The sequence below is a fragment of the Haplochromis burtoni genome, unplaced genomic scaffold (genome assembly GCF_018398535.1).
Source record: "Haplochromis burtoni strain Fernald_Lab_line unplaced genomic scaffold, NCSU_Asbu1 Contig_18, whole genome shotgun sequence".
NCBI lineage: Eukaryota > Metazoa > Chordata > Actinopteri > Cichliformes > Cichlidae > Haplochromis > Haplochromis burtoni.
This window is the reverse complement of record NW_024582379.1, coordinates 1,918,523-1,933,762: the sequence shown is the minus strand read 5'-3', so window position 1 is coordinate 1,933,762 and position 15,240 is coordinate 1,918,523. Positions and strand designations below refer to the sequence as shown.

The window sequence follows — 15,240 nt, the reverse complement described above, 5'->3', positions numbered from 1 at the left end:
ACTGCATACTTCTGTGAATATATCAAAGAAGCACAGGCAATAGATCACAGCCCTCATCTTTAAGTCAAGCATCAAATGTTTTAACTCATCCCAGCTTCAGGGAACAACAGAGAAAAACCTGATGGAATCCATGTGTATGAAGCCAAACGCACACACACAGACACACAGACACGCAGACACGCAGACACGCAGACACACAGACACGCAGACACACAGACACGCAGACACACAGACACACACTCTTACTTTCTAAATCAAATTTTAAGTTTAATAGTTTAAGTTTAATATCTGACTTAAGGAGGAAGAAAAACCCTTTAAGAGCAAAAAACTTGTTAGATATATCCATATAAAGCATTTTAGAGTTCTGTGCACATGTCTTGATCCACTTATCATTTCTTTATATTTTTGCTTCCAGGAAGCCAGGCTGCCTTTAAAGTGGCCTTGGGCAATAGTTCTCCAGGCTTTCTGAAGGTCTTTTAGTGGGAACTGGCTACTGTTTCTCTTGGTTTCAGTCTGCTCACTGTATCCAACTATTTTCAGAGGAATACATTTTTGTTTGTTTGTTAAACCACTAAACACTGAGCTATGAATCAGTCATTCATAAAAAAAGGCACCCAACTCAAAGGAATGAGCCAGTGTTGTCTCTACACATACTGTAATGGACAACTTGCCAAAGAAACAATTTTAAGTTGGATTTTGATACTCATAAAAAATGGTCTCAGTGGAAGGTTGGCATTTAATAAGCTATTTTTAAGAAAAGGAAACAGTCTGAGTTGTAATAGATTACATAAGAACTCGACTGAAAATTTGTGCAAACAGGTCTTATGGGGTAATTAATCAATTTGGACATTTTTGATTCATTATCAGTACGTGAGGAGAAGGTCCGGAGACAGGTACAACAGAGTGTTTACAGCCATGTGTAAAACTCAGTGGACACTCTGTCATGGGTTGTGGCTGCATTTCAGACAATGGTGTTTTGGATCTTCTCAAAATTGATGAAATTATGGATGCAGAAAAGTACATCTGAATTTTAATCCACGACGCAATATCATCAGAAAAGCATTTGATTGGCAACGGCTTTATTTATCAGCCTCACAAACATACAATGCAGTAAAACATACGTGGATAGAAACACAATTAATGGACACTAGTCATGGATTGGCCGTGTGGGATCATCTTGATATAGAACAGAAAAAAGGGCAGCTAACATCTAAAGAAGAGCTTTGAATGTCCTTCGAGAAGCCTGGTGAACTATTCCTGAAGCGTACTTAAAGAAACAAGCAAAAATCCACCTCACTGGTGGTTTCTGTCAGGCCTTGCTTGCCCTGCTCATTTATTAAAACACAGACATGTATGTTAATCTATGATGTTATTGTTTTTGTCTTCGTTATAACACTTTTACACATTCAAATGGCAAAAGCAGCTGTTCTTAAACACTGAACACTAACAAATAGACTTCTTCTTCTTTGCTAGCTAAACATTCATTATATTTCATTTGTTTTTCCCCCCTGTGACTGACAGTTTTCATAAATGTGTCTGACCTTATAAGATGTTTAACTACACCGCCACCCTAACTATTACTATGTGCTACTGTTTATGTCATATATAAAGAGTAAAATGGGTTCTAATCCTAATTTTAAATTCATGAATGCAAATGCTGTTAGATGCACCATTCCCACAGGTAAAGCAAACCCTGAGCAGATTAAACATGTTGTTCCACATCTGGCCAGGCGAGACGAGACGTCTGTAAGTAAAACTATCACACAAACAACATAATGCTCTACAGCTGAGAAAAAACACACTAAGAACAACAATTACAATTTACATTACAGACAAGCTGGTATTGTTATTGTTATATTTCTTGCTATTTTTCAAAACATTTACAAAATAGAGTTGTATAACCACGTAATTATTCTTGGTGATTTTTTTGTAAGAGACAAATGCTTCTTTTTTTTTTTTCTTTTTTTTTTAAGAGTTGTTGGAGGGTAGCTGTTAAGTTGAAAATCAAATCTGTAATGTAATCTAACATAATTAAGGTTAGGCAGTAGATGTTTCCAGTGTTTGCCACTCCAACCTTTTAGAACAGAGCCTCAGATTTGAGGCTATTTAAGGCAGGCTGGGCACAGTTCATTATCTCAACACTAGAACCAAAGAGGACTCTGAGAAAAAATCCAAAATTTAGAATGTTTCAGAATTTGAGTGGAGATAAATGCTCAAATGTTTCTATAAATCACACTGACACTGTAATTAAAGAGCATAAGGTCTTGGGGGGGAAAAAGGCCCCAGGCTAAGTTCTCTTATCTGTTTTTGAGTCTTATCAACTCCATCAAGTTGAGGAAATTAAATGTTAGAGAAACTAAACACTGCACTATGGTTCACTTAAATGATTGTTTACACTCTGATTAACCCTACTGTCATATGCATTCTTATTTAATGCATCGTAGGTAATCTGATTCTTGTGATTAGGGATCTGATATTGTTTTAAATCAAGACTGTCGTTAGCATAATAAAAGGAGAAAGATAAAAGCAGTGAGGTCTGGCAAGCAGCCACTGCAGAATGGAATGAACAGAAATATCAAGGACATGGCACATTTCTGTAAATCTGACCTCGTGCCATTTACCCATTTGCTCTCACTGAACACTTGAACAAATCAATTTTACGAGCTCCCACTATTGCATCATGGTTTTATCATTCCTTTCAATAACCCCTATTTCATCTGGTTTAGCTTCATTTTTTGATGCCTACACATAAAAACTACAAAGCAGTACTTCAGGTTTTACTTTGCCTGCTCGGTTATGGACATAACATCATCAAGAATCTTTAACACGAACGTTCGCTGAGTTTGGAATCTGGGATTTTTTGAGGCTTATGCTGAGTCTACTGTGTTCAGTGGGTGTCAAAAGCTACTTCACTTGACTGCATGGCATGACATGGATGAGTAATCATTTTGCATATAAAATCCTAAAACAGTCCCTGTCTCCAGTGTATGAATTGTAATTTTTTTATATGCCCAGTTATAAAAGACTTTGTATTCAGATGTTTGACAATAGGAAAAAAATAGATCTTTAAATAAAAACTGCTTTGACAATTTACCTGCATTTAATCGTATCACACATTTAAGCACAAAATAAAAGAGACAGGCTTACATCTATCGACTAACACAAAAACTATGCAATCTCACGAATATATTAAATAGGGCATTATGTCACACTTTTGAATAAGCTTTACTTTCCAGTGCAATTTTGCAGCACCTCGTCCTTCCTACGTGTTGCACTTATCTTTTTTCTAGGCAAGCGCAAATTCAGTTTGTTTTAGGCATATTTGGCATTCTTAGAATGTAGATTAACCTCAAGCAATGTGATCTAAATTTCCAGCAGTAAGCACGTCTCACATCACGAGGTGTCTAAAACTGTTAAGTGTCTGATATTTCTCTCTCTGATGCACACACACACACACACATACACAAGGACAGAAAATTAAGGAAGCGTTCTGTTTACAGCTGCTGTGTAAAACTCAATTACACAGCCAATTGAGAATGTGGCTGTTTCTCAGATTTATTTGATGTGTTCCTGACCTAAATAAGATTGCTGTTCCAACTGAAGCCTCAACAACTGCAAACACTTACTAGTTTGACAGACAGGGAGAACAGTACCCTCACACTGACGCACAGAGGCGCACACACATACACATACACACACGCACACACACGTACACACACACATCTGGACCTCTGTTTCTCTAATTTATACTTGCTGAGTGCTTTCCTGCGCGGTTTCCCTGTGTTACCGGTCCCGGACCCCTCAGATGAGGTGAGGTAAGATTTGGAGTCACAGGATTATGCCATCTGGACAGACATTCACGCAGGCTTGCTCATGTGAACACATGCACACATACAGATATAGCCTACTCTTGTCATAAGCTACACTGACAAACACCTGGACCTGGTTACTGGTCTCAAAGAGAAAGCTGAATACTATGTGCATGCCTATGTGTGTATAAGTGGGGTGTATGGGGAATACTGGGGCAGTGCTGGAGGCTGTGTTGAGGTTCATTTGATTTTTTCCCCCCTGCTTTTTGAGCCCTTGAATAAGGGGGCCCACTCAGGCAAGTCTCGAAAATTCAAGTTGGGTCACTGCTACTACAAGTTGTAAGCCAATTCTATTAAAATATTCAGTCATCAGCTGTCATTATAATATATATATGCTTTTCTTCACACAACTGAAATTTTCCCTCTTATTGAGAAACTAAGAACTTCTTTTTAATTAATAAAAAAAAAAAAAAAATCAGACCATCAAGCCACCATTCTGCCCAGCGCAGGGCATCCAGAAATTTCTTCAGGTTTTGTTTGAGGTTAAATTGAATTGTTTGCAGCTGACCATCATGCATAGCTATGTGAGCCATCCACTAAACAGTCTTTTACTTGTCCCTTTGCATCTGGGATCCTAAATTTGTGGACAAGGCACAGCTGGCACAACACATTAAAGGAAAAGACAGACAACTTCCTAAGTTCCATACATTGCAAAAGGGACTTGCACCAAGCCTCTTACTAGATGTATCATTCCAAGGTGGGACCTGAAGATAGTCCCTCTCTTTAGAGTCATGAGTACAGATGGGACTGGAGAATGGCCTACTCCTTTCACTTGCCACAGCTAAAAGTCTTTGGTCTTGTCCTAGTATCTTTTGGTGAAATTAGCCAACAGTAAATCCTGGTACAGGGCTGTACATGAACTCATAGAACTAGAGTTACGTTAAGTAACTACCATTTGCACACTGTACAAATGAATATTAAAGTACAGAACAAGAAAAAGAGGAATAAGGTGTAAATCTAGAATCCATCATGCATTCCTCTGATAACAGCACATATTATTGATTGTTAAGAAAAAAGAAGTTGCGAGCTTGGCTGACCGCTACTGCGTGTTATTTAACATGTATCCTAATTTACTTTTCACTTTTGGAAAATATAGACCAAGCAACGCCACAGAAATCCCAATCACGTAAAGTGTAACGTAAACACCGCTAACAGAGACATGGGTAAACTATTAAAGCTCCTCCTAGCGCTTAAACTTCTCTCTCTTCCATCACATTGTGGCTCAGGAACAGCTACGCAGTGAGATAAGCCTTAAAAAACGCTCCACAAAAATAAGTCGATATGACGTGAATCTGACTGTAAACACCCCGAGAGAAACGACAAAAAACGCTCTGTCAAACTTCCCAAGGTGAATACAAACAATCGCGACTGAAAAAGATCTCCGACTCGCGTCTGCTCCGTGTTTACTCACCTTAGGATGCTTTCTGGCTTTCTTTTTGTCGACTGAAAGGAAAAGTTGCAGCCCACGATACTCAGGGTAGAGACGCGAGTCACTCTGTTTCCAAGTGTAGCTTTTCTTTCTCTCGCGCTTTTCCCTCGCTCTCTTTACACTTAAACACACACACACTGGTCTCACACACGACTGTGTTTCTGCAAAGGTCCCTCAGCTGCAGGAGGGTGATTAATGCCACAAGAGAAGGAGTGCATTAGCAGGAGAAAGGTGAGTGAAGACTCGCACTGAATGGGTTCCTTAAAACCACTCCAAAGGGCTAGTTGTTTAAGGAACACCTAAACACAAATGAACTCCAGTCTAATTACAAAGAAAAACACATCCAGGCTTTGTCGCACAACACAGTATTTTTGTTGTTTTGCTTAGATTTTCCCTTAAGAACGTTTTAAATTTGATGGACTTTAAAATGAGTCTTATGTGAAAAGACTATCAAATAGGCCTATATGCTAAGGATTATACATCATGCTACAATAACAAGTAAACATTAGCTCAGCAATGCTGAATCAAATAAGTAAGCTATGAGCTAACTCCTTAAACTATGTTACCATGTGACATCAACTATACTGGATAATTTTTCTGCCTGACTCATGCCCCATCAATTGAGACAGCGTGTAAAGGGTCAGTGCTGGGTTTGTTAATGTGTCTTATATACTCTCAATAAAAATCCCCGAACAGTTATCTCATTTTCGTTGTTTTCTACAATAACAGTAAAATCAGTTTGATTGTGCAAAGATTGGTTTGTATTAAAAATGCTGGTTGTATAGAGGACATGGGAATAATGTGTGGTGATGTGCCCTACATACCACCGTTTACTACCTCATTTTCACCTTTATTTCTCTGTCTGCCCATTTTAACATTTGTCAGCAGTGCAGATGTGTTAAAAATCCTCTTGACAGTGGCTATGACTTCTCTACAATTGTGTTAAAATAGTTTAATTTGGTTAGATATCATTACACTATAAAAAAAAATAGCAGACATATTTGTTTGGGGCATTTAAAAGCACATAATTTATTTAAAAAACCAGATCAATTTTAAGAGTTCCAACAACAGTTTTCTACTTGAGAATTTAGAGACTGAACACTTAAATCATGCCCATTAGCCCCTTACAGTAAAAAACAAGATTTATAATTATAAGAAGTGAGTGAAAAAGTGGGTTGTCATTTGTAATAGCATTGGGAAAAAACTAAATAGGCTGGATGTATCCTGCACCAATAAGTAAGTAAATGTCCTCATGTTAAAGGTGTGTAGACAGTCAAAAAACAAGCAACTACCCTCCATCCATCCAATCCCCGCACCAGTTTCTAAAATAACAACATTCTCTTCTTAATGTCATCTCAAACATTTTTTCCTCTTCTAACAAAATTTTAAAAAATGTACTTTCTAAACAGAGCTAAACAATTGAATGAAGCATAAGGAGAAGTGTATGAAACAGATTTTAAAGCAAATATATTCTCTTTCTAAATCATGGCAGAAAATAAATAAAAATGGGAACAGGATTCATGAAAGTATGTGAAATGTCAAGAAAGATATGTTGGTCCACATAGCAAGGAAGAAACAGGGACTTCTATATACATTCACCAGACACTTAAATATTCACTTTAATTTTTAACTGCTTGTTAATGCAAATGTTTCATCATACATTAAGATGCTAGAAATAGTCAAGGTAACTTGCTGAAGATCAGAATGGGGATGAAAGTTGATTTAAGTGACTTGAGAGCATCTCTGAACTCGCAACATGTCAAACCTTGAAGCAGATGGGCAACAGCCCAGTATGGATGTGCAGTCGACAAATCTGCAACTGTCAGATGTTGTCATGTCAATATGGACCGAAATCTCAGATTTATGTTTCCAGCAACTTGTTGAATCAATGCAATGAAGAATTAAGGCAGTTCTAAAGGCAAAAGGGGTCCAACCCTGTACTAGCAAACTAGCAAGAGGAATCTAATAAAAGGTGGTGAAAGTATCTATGAAAAACATTTGATCGTTTTTGGTGTTCAGGTTTGCTCAAGTGCCTTAATGTCGTAGCCAGTTTCACTCAACAAATAGAAAATGAAATCAAATTTCCTTAAATTACAACATTCAAATAACTGATTAAATCAAAGGCAGCAGCTTTAATTACAACTCAGACATTCACAGATGAACTGTATAAAGTAACTAACACAAGCATATCCTGCAGTATTTTAATGCATATACTGGGAATTTTTTTTATAATAGTTGCTTGTGAAACTGTAATGCAAAAAACAAAATAAAACGAAGTGTAACACAGGACGTTCTACAGTTTCATCTTTAAGTCTTTATAGGTTTTAGCCAGATTAATAAAATTGATTACAACTACACAAACACTAACAAATATCATAACTAACAATAAAAACTTGCCAGCATCCTTGAATACTTAAAATTATCAAACATTTCTGGTGGTGTCTAAAGATAATGAGCACTGTGCAAGCTTAATAATAAAAACAGAAAGTGTGATGATCTCACCACTCAAGACAAAAATCAGAAGAACGAAGTAAATGATAAAGTCACAGTCCTATGTGTGAGGAAATAAAAATGGCATTATGGTACATAAAATGTATCAGTTGGCAGTAAAACCTTGCTATTTGGGGATGATTGACAACATAACATTTAGTTTACAAAGATCAGTTATATTTGGTTGAAATGTGGTCAAAACTAAGATCCTTAAGCTTTATTGCTTTTTGTGCTAAGAGATAGCACCACTACAATAATGACTACTACTGTCATCATAAAAGGTGTCTCCAACCCTCCGTGAGACAACATGTGGCCAAGTGAATAGTTTAGGCTTCATATCTTCAGTGTATGAGCATGCTTCTTGCAAAGAGGTTTGTCCTTTTTGGAGAAGAAGGTCTGGCCTTCCAGTGTGGTACAGCACACCTGTAAAAAGCCCAGCACACATGAATAATAAGAGGTTATATAACAGAAGTTAGCCAGCCTACACTAATATTCACAATGGATGTAAGTCAGTGTTTCATCTAAAATAAGCACTGCTGTCATATTATTGTGAAAAAATGACTTACGGTGAGCTTATGAGATTGCTACAAGTAAGCTGTTCTGCAAAAACCTCCATTATAAAGGATGGATAAAAATGAACATTGTTGTAGTACATTAACAATAACAAGAAAGAATGACAGAAAGGACTAAATAGGGCCAGTAGCAGAAAGTACCACTATGACCTCAAACTGCTTCCTAATTTTTTTTGTGTCCAAGTTAAATAGATAAAAGTTTCTTGATGGCTCAAAGTTGGAAATGGGAATATGAGTAAATGTGACAGTAGGTCATATGTGTTAGTCTGCTGATGCACGCAGTTTACTGTGATTCATGCCTAAGGCCTTCACTTACAGCACATACAAAGCAGGTATCATGCCAGGTGTAACCAAGGGCTTCCAGGAATTTGTCTCCAGCCTCGATGGGAAACTCACAGCCATGACAGCCAGTCCCAAACAAGCTGTAAAAGTCTGTTTAGTGACAAAGAGAAAAGTCATGTCACTATGGTATAAACAAAGGGTTTAAAGTCATAATGGCAAGACCCAAGCAAACTTTAGTACTCAACAAAGAGAGCTTGCAACTATTTCGGGTACAACAGGTTCACCCACACTCCAAATACACGCATGTTAGGTAAACTGGTGATTCTGACTTCAATTCAATTCAGTTTTATTTATATAGCGCCAAATCACAACAACAGTCACCTCAAGGCGCTTTATATTGTAAGGTAGACCATACAATAATACATACAGAGAAAAACCCAACATTCATATGACCCCCTATGAGCAAGCACTTTGGTGACAGTGGGAAGGAAAAACTCTCTTTTAACAGGAGGAAACCTCCAGCAGAACCAGGCTCAGGGAGGGGCGGCCATCTGGTTAATGTATAGGTGTTAATGTTTGCATGAATTGTTTGTTGTGTCTCTGTGTTTGACCTGCAATAGACTGAAAACCTGTCCAGGGTGTACTCTGGCTCTCACCCCGCGACAGCTGAAACTGGATATAAAACACATTGCGAGTGAGCAGCAATTCAACTGAAGCCCACTTTTATCTTTGATCTATTTACAGATTGCTGGATTTTTTTTTTTCTTTTATTCTAGCACAAAAACATTGTATACCGCTACAGGGAATTCCCACAAAACCTACATTTGGAGACGTAACGTCTTTAGTGTGCAATGACAAGCACACTGGTAACAGGCAAACATGTCCTACATCAGGAAAATGCTGATATTCAGTACATTTAACACTCACTCATCACACACTGCTTACGAGTGATCAGCAGGTGTTTTTGTTTCCGATCCTGTTGTTATTGGTGACAATGAACATCAACACTTGACACTAATTTTAGGGGTTAAATAATTATGATCAATCCATCCATGCTTTAGTTATAACTAGCAGTTACAGCCTGCTGGGCTGAGTGAGCATCACCCAAGGTCACCAACGGTAACCACTGTACCACCATTTTTCTTTTCTTTTTTATCTTTTATATTATTTTTGTGTTGTTAGTAAAACCTGAGAAGTGTTATAAATGTAGCTTACCATTGACCATACACTACCTACATGTTTTATAAAATATAGTTTAGATTTTTTTCTTATTTCTTTTATTCATTATAACAGATGCTTTGAGCTTGATTATACCATGTACAATGAGTACAGTGGCAATTACAGGAAGTACATCTGGATATTTTATCAACCCCATTATAACTCACCCGGTTCACAGTATGGTTCTCCATCCTCCAGGTGGAAGGTGTTGTTTCTGATTGGTTGCTGACAGTAAGCACACAGAAAGCAGTAGACATGCCAAGTCTGCTTGAGGGCATTTATCACCTCCTAAGGGAAAATGTAAACAATGTGGCTAGTAAGAGGCATAATATAGTTTTAGGTGCATTAGTGTATATAATAGCAACTGGAAAGCTATATCCACTTTAACAGGAAATGGAGGTGCAGCATCTTATGAAGGGATGTTATCATATTACATTGCTGCTTATAAAATTTTATGCATAGGTCACAAATTTTTACACAAATCTTTGTACAACTTTTACCAGAGTAGGTCATTTTATTTTTTCTTGAATATCACCGTTTTTTTTCTCCCCTTGGTCTCCATGACCTACACTGATTTCTTTCCCACCCTTAAAAACTGTGAGAGCAAGATAAGACAAAGAATCGATGGAAAGTTGGCGAGCTGAACTAAAATGAAGGATTATGAGCGAGGGAGTGAGAAAACAGGTTAATAAGAAACCATAAGCTGTTTGAAGATGTGTGAGAAATAGAGGGTTGAAAGGGATTTAGGCCACAGGGGTTAGAACACGTGAGGGATGAATGTCATAGTAGCAAGGAGAGCAGAAATTTCAGCGTCCTGACACTCTGGGTTCAGGCTACACCTACAGCCTCAAGGCCTCTAAGCCTAATTCTCCTAACACCCAAACGTCGACTGCATTCCTGAGTGTTACTGGTGGTCACCGACGATATCCCTCTGCACATTCAGGCTTCCTGCTCTGGTCTTTTATGTATTTAAAAACTGTCTTTGATGTTGTTCCATCTGTACTTTTTAAGCTTTTCTGCTAGTAGGGAAATAGGGAAATAATTACATTCCTGTTTTAAATGAATACTTCTGTTAGAAATATTAATCTAAACTCTAGACAAAATGAGTGTAGTAGCTGCGACTCAGGAGGTAGAACAGGTCATTTACTAATCAAAGGGTCAAGTGGTTTGATCTCCGGCTCCTCCATTCCGCATGCCTAAGTGTCCTTGGGAAAAATACTATGCCTATTGTCTGAGTATCAGCACAAGTGCATAGAATAAAACTTATGAATAGCCGAATGTAACTTGTAGAATAAAAAGTGCTATGGAGTAGTACTAAATATATACACCAGTGCATTTGATCATAAATAGATTTCATAATAAAGGAGCCTCATGTCCCAACGAGCAGGACGTTTACATTACACACAGTATCTACAGTAAATATCTGCATGAATATAGATTTCATGTTTTCGAGCTACTAACCATGTTTATACAGTGTTGGATGACAATTTCTTTACTGCAGACAGTAAACATTCTTTTGTCTTAGCAAAAAAATATATACATAAGAAAGTAACATAAAAACATATATGAACAAAATGAAGATGAAATGTGTGACAAGCTTCCATGAATTGGATCAGGTGAGTGTTCTCTCCAAATATACACATCAAGACCAATGGACTCATTACTAACTTTATCGATTACAATAGTGTGCAAAAAACCCAACCCACGCATCATGTCTTTATGTTAGCTTAACAGGACCCAAACCTTGCAGTTATTTCAAATCTAAATACATAATAGTTCTCCAGGCTTTCTGAAAGTCTCTCAAAGGTTTCTGTTGAACATTGGCTGCTTTTTCACTTATTTTCAGTCCAGTCCTCAGATGTTACCATTTTCAGGGCAATGTTTCTGTCTATATTTGTGTCTTTTGTTTGTTGCTTGAACAACTTAACACCAAACAATGACTCCTTCAAACATACAAATGCCACCAAACTCTAGGAATGAGCCACAGGTATGTACATAATACATAATTTGCTTTGTAGTTGACTCTATGAAATATGATAATATAGTTTAACCGACACAAAATAAAAATTTTGTACCAACAAGGTGGTTCCTAAAATGTCTGGTTTATCTTGTATACCTTAATCTTTGACTTGACATATCTCAGTATGATGTGCAGTTTGTCCTTAAAAAACAGAGGAAACTGGACAATGTGGAGAAAAAGAAAAAGTGGCAGTGTAATTCATAGTGGAGGCTCAGTCACAGTTGAGGCAGCATTTTACCCAGTAATGTTGGGCGGATTGGACGATAATCTTATAAAAGGAGCTAACATCTAAAGCAGAGCCTTACAAGAAAAGCTGCCTAAAGAGATTTCAGACTGCACTGAAGAATAAAGCTGGTCATACCAAATATTGATGTTCAAACCTATTGGAACTAAACTGTTGCGTCTTTACTGCTCCCTTCTTTTTTAAACTCACCCCTAGTATCTTAGACTGGCAGCGGCTGCATGTTGGAGCAAAGAAGTCTTCATAGCAGTGTTCACAGTAGACCGATCCCCGTTCTTCAACAAAGCCTATATCTGCCAGGGATGTTCGGCAGTGTGCACAGTTAAATTCTTCCTTATGCCATGATTTCCCCATTGCTACCAAAAAAGGTCCTCTGGGGAAAAAACACACACAAAAAACCCGCTGAAAAAATGTACAAAAAGTAAACCAATACTCAATTCAGCTTAATATTCTGATATACTCGTCATTTTACTTCCTTTTTTATACTTTGATAGTTTTAGATGAATAGATGAATGTGCTATTTAATAAGAATTATTAGAATATTTGATGACTTCCAGTATATTAATGCATTTACTAAAGTTGACTGCCTTTTTTGATCAATAATTACCCTAAAATAACTGAAAACATCTAAGCAATTAAAGGATAGTTAAAACTGACGATTGAATTTCTGTTGATCAACAAACTGATATTCTGGTATTCAGTTTAAATCACAAAAAAATGCTGCAAAAATGAGAAACACATTTAAAAATTTGAGAACTGCAGCTATTGCGCCTGCTTCCCTACTTTTGCTCCTTGGCTGTGTCCACTCTGATGATTAGTTAAAGTGGGAAGACAACAGAGGCTAATATACTCCACACAATAGCTGGGCTTATCTGAGCTTATCGTGACAGTGGCCCTGGCTGGCAGTCATTAGCATGAGAGCAACCTTATCCTAATGATATGTTAGGTGGTACAATCTGGGAGATAACATGAGTCAGGGCAGTAAGCTACCGGACAAGAAGTGAGGTCGACAGAAGAAGAATTTCAGGAAATTATTCCTCAGTGATCTGCTCTTTTGTGCCACTCTGGCTGGACCTTAACAGCTTTTAATAACTTTTTATAGTTCAAATGCAAGTTTTCAGGCACTTTGTACAGCTGGAAAATCCAATTCATTTTCTTAATTACCTCATAAAAGCCATTCTGGCAGTTATGCTAGTTATGCTCCATTAATAAAATCTTTCTCCTCTTCCAAGACATAACATCTTGATCTGATCTCTAAGTATAAGCAAAATATTTATCTGAGCACAGAAACATGTCCTAAACACACTTCTATGAGAAGTCATTGATTACATTCCCAGTTCTTAATATTAAACATAACTGAAACTGACAAATTGACACAACAGAGGACAGATGTGGTGTAGCTGCATGAGTTTTTAATGAGATTGTCTGCGTATAACATTATTCTGCTCTTTTATCAGCGGCAGGTGCAACTTAATTCTCCTATCCATTATCCACGCCGCAATCAAATGTCGTTCTACAGTTTCATACACAGATTGTTTACTCGAGATGGTTTCAGGTTAATTATTTTAAGAGCCTAGCTGTGGTGCTGAATAATTAAGGAGCAGACATATTTCCATTCACATTTTTAATTTGAGTATAATTTGATGTGGGTGCAGCCAAGCTGAGATCAATTCTCTTTTGACTGTCCTTGTGCAAGAAGTATAAAGGCACGGCATGATGGAACCGAACACCTTTCTCTCACAGTTTTCATTATAAATGGCCATGACTGCCCCCTCCATACCTGATGACACTACAGACCACTACTAAGATAGTTGATATTACAAGGATTATGCGATTCAGTGTGTCAATGTGTGGCTTTTATTTAAACTGTGAAGCATTTTGTCTATTATTATTATTATTATTAGTAGTATATTAGAGCACGACTGATATAGGCATTTTAAGACAGATACCAATACTTGTCATTGAAAATGTTGATATTTTTTTCTTTCAGAGACATGAAACATAAGCACATTTACCTAACATTTGTTATGTGTCTATTTATGAGTCCTTACTAAGATATCACAATACAGTTTAAAAATAATCTTGTTTTAGTGTCACAGCAACCCAAGGCTTACTAGTTGACAGCAAGCCCACTCAGCTGGTTGGTGTGTTTGTGCCATTATTGGCTGATTTAAAAATCTAATATTCTGAAATATTGACTGCAATATACTTTTCTTTCAAAAACACAAACCATAAATATAACATTCGTTATGTGTAGTTATTTATTTACTTCTTCACATCCTGCAAAACGCTATTCGGATCAGCAGTTTGGACACTAGTGGACGTCATAAATGCTGATACTGGTAAATCGCTAAATATCAGTCCAGCCAAGCTCAAACAGATACATCTGTCAGGTTCCATTTCCTATACTGTGACTGGACAAGGTGAATGCCAATATTTTCAAATACATATCAAACATAACTTTACATATCTTGTGTAACTAGAGACCTACACTTTCTTATAAAATCAATGGTTTTTAGCTGATTTGATATTTTGACACAAGTATACTATTAAAAACAGATCTGAATGCTCGATTAAAAACAAAATGTCCAAATTACACGGGATGTTATAAAGCCTTTAAGGGGCTCTCTGAGGTGCCTGGTTAAAACAGGAAGAAAAACTGATCTATAAAAATACATTTTTTAAGTCTGATTTTAAGCTGATAGTTGATATCTAATATCAGCCATGTTGTTTGCCCCTCACCTGATCACCATGTTGCAGTGGGCACACATTGGCGTACGAGTGCCAGCAGGAATATGTTCTGCCATCTGTACCAGGGTGTCCTCATCTTTAGGGTGGGGCTGAGGAACAGGTCGGGCCGGAGCAGGACCCCGTGGGACACTGGCACTGCCGTTACCCTTCATACCAAAAGATGGGGTAATCAAACCAGTCTGTGGACCTACAGAAGGTGGAAGAAAAATAAAAGGATGTACCACTCACATTCTCCCAAAAGACCACTCACATTCTCACAGAGAGTGTTTGTATTTGTGTAACTATGTTTTCTTGCCACATTTGCTAGCCATTTGACCTCTACCCTCTATGACTATACACCCAGCAGGTGTCATGGTCATGCATGCAGC

At 37.5% G+C, this 15,240-nt stretch overlaps 2 protein-coding genes across 10 annotated transcripts in view; both read right to left on the bottom strand.

Moving 5' to 3' along the window:
* Positions 1–7,185, bottom strand: part of bmpr1ba (bone morphogenetic protein receptor, type IBa) — a 66,035-nt gene extending 58,850 nt beyond the window's left edge. For all 3 annotated transcript variants that reach the window (XM_005916214.3, XM_042218352.1, XM_005916216.3), the window contains exon 1: positions 5,281–7,185. The gene's annotated coding sequence lies outside the window, so the exon portion shown is untranslated. The remainder of the gene's footprint in view (positions 1–5,280) is intronic.
* A 230-nt stretch (positions 7,186–7,415) lies between these two features.
* The window catches only part of pdlim5a (PDZ and LIM domain 5a), a 65,844-nt gene continuing 58,019 nt past the window's right edge, over positions 7,416–15,240 (bottom strand). For all 7 annotated transcript variants that reach the window (XM_005916209.3, XM_005916208.2, XM_005916210.2 and 4 more), the window contains 5 exons: positions 14,864–15,059; positions 12,314–12,494; positions 10,028–10,148; positions 8,677–8,792; positions 7,416–8,211 (listed from right to left, as the gene is read on the bottom strand). In XM_005916209.3, coding sequence (XP_005916271.1) covers positions 8,122–8,211; positions 8,677–8,792; positions 10,028–10,148; positions 12,314–12,494; positions 14,864–15,059 — 704 coding nt within the window. In that variant the 3' untranslated portion in view covers positions 7,416–8,121. The remainder of the gene's footprint in view (positions 8,212–8,676; positions 8,793–10,027; positions 10,149–12,313; positions 12,495–14,863; positions 15,060–15,240) is intronic.